The sequence below is a fragment of the Chiroxiphia lanceolata genome, chromosome 1, assembly GCF_009829145.1.
Source record: "Chiroxiphia lanceolata isolate bChiLan1 chromosome 1, bChiLan1.pri, whole genome shotgun sequence".
In the NCBI taxonomy this organism is placed as follows: domain Eukaryota; kingdom Metazoa; phylum Chordata; class Aves; order Passeriformes; family Pipridae; genus Chiroxiphia; species Chiroxiphia lanceolata.
In genome coordinates, this window is record NC_045637.1 from 14,308,262 (window position 1) to 14,315,067 (window position 6,806).

At 45.4% G+C, this 6,806-nt stretch overlaps 1 protein-coding gene across 1 annotated transcript; it reads right to left on the reverse strand.

Annotated features, from left to right (window-relative positions):
- Nucleotides 1-220: 220 nt before the first annotated feature.
- Nucleotides 221-6,265, reverse strand: CCN3 (cellular communication network factor 3). The gene is made up of 4 exons (XM_032675085.1): nt 5,833-6,265; nt 5,324-5,575; nt 3,281-3,489; nt 221-1,388 (listed from the first exon to the last, which is right to left on the reverse strand). The coding sequence occupies exons 1-4, from the start codon at nt 6,230-6,232 to the stop codon at nt 1,092-1,094; spliced, it is 1,158 nt and encodes a 385-aa protein (XP_032530976.1). The 5' UTR covers nt 6,233-6,265; the 3' UTR covers nt 221-1,091.
- Nucleotides 6,266-6,806: the final 541 nt, after the last annotated feature.

Sequence of the window (6,806 nt, forward strand, 5' to 3'; positions counted from 1 at the left end):
CCAAGAGAAACTTCCTTTCTAATGTATTTCTAACAAATTATTCATCCTTTCTTACACCAAGACACTGCACACCTTTTAGGACAGAAATTAGGATAAGGGACACTAAGAATATCGAAAGATAGTACCTTTTCTTTTTAAGAGTCTGTAGACTCTTTTTCTTCCCATTGTGTTTTAGCTACTAAAAGTTGGCAATTTAAGAAAAACAACTTTGGGAAAAATATTTTTAATCACAAAGTTTATTTACTTAGTAAAGTTATATTACAATATGTACAGTTTCTATTTACATACACACCTTTCTAAGAAATGAAGCACCATATAATACAGTTAGTATTTTAGAGGAATTTACAGATATATTATTTTTGCATCCAAATAGTTATATCTACAGAAACATATTAATTAGAATCAAATACTTATAAGACACTGACTTTAGTCAGTTTTGGATTAGAGTGCTAGTGAAGTTATCAAAGAGAAATTTAACTGCTGTCAGCTATCAACCTGTGCTTCAGGATAAGGGACCTTAGCTATGTCATTTCAGAGGTTATGTGCAAACTTAATCCTCAGAGAAAGTCAGAGGTGTTGACAGAAGGTATTTTATAAGTCACAAGAATGCAACACTTTCATCAGTAAGATTTTTACTGTCATCAAAAAACAGAGTTTCATTAAAAAGGAAAAGAACATTTCTTAAGTTTATATGCATGATGCAGAATGAAATTGAGAATCTGGAAGCTTCTGTGATACATTGACTCTTAAAGAGCCCAGTCCTACAGCTACTGAAACTTGTGGCATGATCCCCTTAACCCAGGAGAAAGTCTAGCTGTCTGCTTTGTGACCTTTCTGTCACCATCAAGAAAAAAAGAAGGCTCTGTCCAGGGTACAAAATTTTCTTCAAGTGAATAAAAGACATTCGGAGGGGGGAAACGTAAAATGAGGTATTTAATAAACTACAGGAAAAAAAGAAAGCACCTAGTCTGAAGGACCATTTTGAAAAAACATTTTAGTTATTTTATATACGCAATTGTTACCTTCACCTGATTGTGGGTCAAGTTTTGTATAAACTATTTATATCTTTTCTGCTATCTAATTCGTGCTTTTCATATTTTTACTTCGCTAGATGACAGATCTGATGGCTGGAAGAAAACAATGTTACTCAAAGGACAGTTGTTATGACAGACGCAGGTGTTGATCAACATCATTGGCTTTTTTAGGACTTTGCCCTGAGGACAGTGGAACTCCACCTGAATGGTTTTGGTGTTGTGTGGGGTGCAGCATCGCCCATCGTTGCAGAGGCCACAGTAACGTGGTTTGTACGTCTGCACACTCGTGCAGTTGTTGTACTCAAAGCGAACAGCTTTCACAGACTTCTTTGTTCGGACACATTTCTTCCCTTTCTAAGAGAAATAAGAAGAGACATTAGATATATCACTGCATAAGACAGACAGCAATTAAAAATTGGTGTGCAAGGATATAGGTCTACTCTGAAAACTTAAATTTATTGTCTTTATTCACTCAACAGCAAGAAGAGCCTGCAGCTGCTTCAGTAGTCACTTACAGGTAACACCTGCAAGATCTGCCCTTTGACAACAATGGACCAGTAATGAATGACAAATAATTAAAGCCCAGGCTTGTCATCTGATACAAGCAAAGTCAACATTCATTATGAAACTATACTGGAAAACTTCTCAAAATAGTGTAGTTCCATCAGAGAATCAGGAAGCCTAACAACCAAGTTACAGGACTAGATTCAGGGGAAAAAAGAGGGGTAAAATGAGTTGCAAAAGTTGTAGTCCATTCCTGTGACCCAAGGTAGCTTTAATCATGTGTTTCTTAACAAATGATTGCCTAACTTGTCTTTGGAAGTCTTCAGTGACAGAGACTCTATATACCCCCAGACAACCCTAACGGTTCACTGTTCTTACTGTCTGGAAGGTTTTCACTTATGTCTTAATTTTCATGAAGTCTGAACTCTCTATTTATTCTTTTATCCCCCATGGGCTCAGAACAGGCTGCAATATCTGAACACAGTTGCGAGAATGAATATCTCTTCTCTTGCATTCAGAGGAAGTTCAGTTCTATTAGTTTTTCCCTAGATTAACATGTTTTCTAGACCTCTTGTTAATGTCCCCAGCTCCTTGCTCATGTTTCATATTCTTTTCAAAACACATAATTTAAAACTACAGGGACTGTTCAGCAAAGGCCTTAGAAATGCTTTTCAACACTTTATATAAAGTAATGGCCCTCTTATATAACTACATGTTATTCTACCTGACAGGAAAACTTGTAATAATATGCTGAAGGAGCAAAAAAGTCAGCTCCCTTAGATACACATTTTTTTTTTGCATTGGAAATGTAAATGTTGGGTTTGCTTGCAAAAAAGCATCATAAGGATTAAAATAAGGTTTAATTTACCTAAGCAGACTTTGCAGGATCTCACATTTCTCTGTAGTTCTAGATGCTCAATAGACTAGAAATCTGACATCTCCATTCTGTATGACTGAAGCCACTCTGAAGTATACATACAGGTAGAACAATTGCATTTGTGGGAGAAGTTAGACTGTGTGAGCTGTCAAAATAACCTGCACATGCAATACATGTGATCTGAGAGAGCTCAAATTATCATAGAATCATAGAGCAGTTTGCGTTGAAAAGGATGTTTAAAGATCATCTAGTCCAACCGCCCTTCAGTAAGCTGGGACATCTTCCACTAGATCTTATTGTTCAGAGCCCTGTCCAGCCTGACCTTGAATGTTTCTGGGAATGGGGAATGGCATCTACAACCTCCCTGGGCAACCTGTTCCTGGTGTCTCACCACCCTCATTGTACAAAATTTCTTACATCTAGTCCTTTAATCTAGTCTGAATCTACACTCTTTTAGTTTAAAGCCGTTACCCCTTGTGATATCACAACAGGCCCTACTAAAAAGTCTCTATCTTTCTTGTAGGCCCCCTTTAAGTACTGGAAGGTGCTGTAGGGTCTCCCCAGAGCCTTCACTCCTCCATGATGAACAATCCCAACTCTTTCAGCCTTTCCTCATAGGAGAGGTGTTCCAGACCTCTCACCATCTTAGTGGCTCTCCTCCGGACTCCTTCCAATACATCCACATGTTTCCTGTGCTGAGGGCCTTAGAACTGGATGCAGTACTCCAGGTAGGGTCTCACCAGAGTAGAGTAGAGGGGCAGAATCCCCTCCTTTAATCTCCTGGAGGTGCAGCACAAAGCTACTAAGCAAATATGGGAAGTCTAATGAGTTTAGTAAAAAAACTCCTTGCCTCCGAGCAGCCTACCTTATCAGATGACTCATCATTTTCACAAGGTCTTATCACGCAAAGCCGCATCTGCTTCACCATCTCACACCGTTGATTTCTGTTTGTAACACGAGTGGAAAAGCCCATTCCACAGCTTTTGGAGCAAGCACTCCATTCTGTTGTCTGCTCAATACAATTGGCACTTGAATCTGACACATCAATCCCAAGTGTGGCCTCTTGTCTGTAGGCTGGAAACAAAACCCCATAGAACTTTACTACAAGAAAAACTCCCATGAAAACCCAGTATCTAACTGAGCTCCACCATATCTGGAAAGCAACATGTCAGACAAAAAAAGGTTCAAAACTCATGCTTTTGACAATATTTAGGAATTTTAAAAGTTGCCTTTTTAGGAATCTTGGATGGCAACTTCCTGCATCTAAAAATAACAGAAAGGTGCATATCAGTGTAATCAGCAAAGCATTTAGATTCAGTTCACTCAAGAATTACTGCCAATTTTCAAAACAGTTTAGAACTCTACTTTAATAACTTTTCATTCCTCAGTCTTTCCAATGGACATACATCACAAATCTGTTCTAAAACTAAGTCACAAAAATATTTATATTAGGTGTGATTTGAGAGAGGTTGAATGATTTATCTAAACTAATAAACAGCATGGAAATAAAGTCCTTTCCTCTGAGAATCATAAAGTCACCCCATCTTGTCAATTATTGACAGACTACAGTCAGGGTGATGGTGAAGAGGGAGGAGGGAAGCAATTTCCAGGAGCTATCATAGCTACTTAAAGACATAGTCAACTCTGACCACTGTCCTGCCATATTAAGCTGTACTATGCAAATATTGTTAATTGCATAGTTTGGCTCATTGATTAGCACAGGAGCAAACAGGAAGAGGCAACATAACTGAGCCATCGGTCACAGTTTTTGCTGTTAAGTTCCTGTACAATGGCCCTTCTGCCTTTTGCATGGTAAAGATCCAAAAAGGTGGCCTCCCAGGAGGGATGGCAATTGCTAAAAAGAATGCAGATAATTCATCTGTAGGAATTTTACAGATTAGCCTGTCACTATCAGACAAATCAAAGAAAAGTAAAGGTAGCAGAAAGGTGTCAAACTTTTTGTTATACCTTATGTGCCTTACAACTTCCGCTTCATAGCACATTGAAAAGTTATTAGAATTTTTCTCTCTGGATCCTTCCTCACTTGTTTTTTAAATGAATTAGCCAAGTTTCAGCATAACTAACTGCTAAGATCAGAAAGAGCAGTGACTGGAAGAGAATGCAGTGCCCTCTATTCTCAGTAAAAGTAGCTTATGAAAATTCATGTTGAACCAATAGTCTAATTTAAAGGGGATGGAAACATAATCCGGTAAGAAAACAGGGGGAAAATATTGTCTAGGGTTTTTCAATTACAAAAGCACTTTATGAGTTCTGCATTTTGGAACGGGTCAGGCTTTTTACAGATGCACTCACTGTGCTTATATCCACTGCTTCTCCAAGTACTCTGTAATGTTTTTAACGCCAGCAATAATGATGAGAGCTCTAGCACAGACAAGCAGGAATTTGTTGGTATTTTAGCAACCATGCTGACCACTTGTAAGAGCTGCAGAATTTAGGGGGAAAAAGTCTCTTGTAGGCTAAGCCATTATAATAGTATTTATGATGTAACATATTCGTGCAGAGCAACTGGCAAGACAAGCTTTGATTTTTTTTTTTTTTTTTAGTGTGGGAATGTTTGGAGGATTAGTAGCTTGCCCCTGTTTTATTCTGCTCACAGAACTACTGTGCACCAGATAAACAGAAATTTAAGAACTGGGAAGTAATTTAAGTTAGCTAACTTTTAAAACTGCTGTGCACACTCATCTTCTGAATCTCTTCTTTTACCTGTCGGGCTCTGCCTTTATTCATTACCACTGGTATACCTACTAGTCACTTCAGATGAGAAAAAAAGATCAGAAAGAAATAGACCTTGCAAACCAAGGTGTCTTAGGTTTGGCAACCCCATCGATATTTCCAGTATGATATCCCCTCCTCCTCCCAATGACTCTGATAGTTTTAATTTCCTCACCAGCCATAGCAAAACCTCCCAAAATCACTTCATCATCAGGGTCGCAGATCCACTTCTCACAGCACTCTCCAGGGACTTCGATTTTTCTGGGAAAGGGGCAGTCGGGGCCGGGGAGCAGCAGGTCCAGGTTGCAGCGGGGCAGGCAGCCGATCTGTCCGTCGCGGCAGGTGCACTGGTACTTGCAGCTGGGTTGGAACGTCTCCCCGTTGCGATAAATCATCCCGTCAAACACGCAGTTGTCTCCCTCCAGCACTAGTGGGAAAAGGGAAGGCACTTCGCTGATGCAGTGGGCATTCGGACGGCCCCCGACCCTCCCAGCCCCTCGGCGGCCGCACTGGCACCTCCCGCAGCACCAGGGAGAGCCCCGGCCCCCCGTGGTGCGGCCGCTCTGCCGGAGGGAAGGCGGGAGAGCGGCGCTACAGCGACACCCGCAGCGGACTCCGCGGCGGGCCCAGCCCCGGGCAGGGTCTGCCAGCCGCCCCCGAGGGACACCCCTCCCCGCCACCTACCCATGCAGATGCCGGCGGTGCCGCCGTCCTCGGGGCCGCGGTCGCAGTAGAGGCCACTGCTCTCGTCGCAGGGCAGCAGCGCGGAGCAGCGCTCGCCGCGCTGCCGGGCGCACACCAGGCAGCAGGAGCAGCCGTCCAGCACCGCGGGCACGCCGGGGGCGCAGCGCGGCGGCTCGGCCGGGCAGTGCCCCCCGCACGGCCGGGGACACGCCGGCTCCCGCCCGCTCTCCTGCGGGGACGCGGCGGCCCCGGGGACCGGGTCACGAGGCCGCACCGCCTCCCGGCTGCCTCCGGCCGCCGGCCCCGCCGGGCGCCCCGCACTTGCCTCGCACGGCCGGAGTACAAGGAGAAGGAGGAGCAGCAGCAGGGCGGGCAGGTCTTGCCCGCCGCCTGTCGCCATGGTCCCGCCCGCCGCGCAATCGGCTCTGGCGGCAGAGCCATTGCAGCCGCTTATATAGCGGCGATCGGGGACCCCCCTCCGCCGCCACCCCCGCACGGCGGGCAGAGGGCCGGAGGCGGGGAGCTGGAGCCAGGCCGGGCGCTCTGCTCCTCCCGCCACCTGCCCCGGCAGCACCGATCCGCTGCCCCTGCCCTGCCCGGCGGGATCCCTCTGCCCGAGGGCGGTACATGGAGCGGGGACCAGCGCTCCGAGGGCAGAGCTGGTCACTGCCCGGCGGCAGTGCTTGAAGTCGAGGGGCTCCCCCGGACGGGGCTGCCGCCCTCAGCCCATCCCTATGGCCTGTTTCCTTCCCCGTCTCCTGCCTCTTCTGCTTGCAGACATCAATCCATCCATCCGTCCATCCATCCATCCATCCATCCCCGCAAGAGCGGTGCTGCAGTCACACGCGGTGGGGCAGCACAGTGCTGTCCCACAGCTGTGTGCGGCTACACCAAGGCCTCTGGCACTGCCGATGTGGCTGGGCAGTGCTTGGCGTTGGAGACCAGCCACCCAAAGCCAAACACCTTTCAGGCTG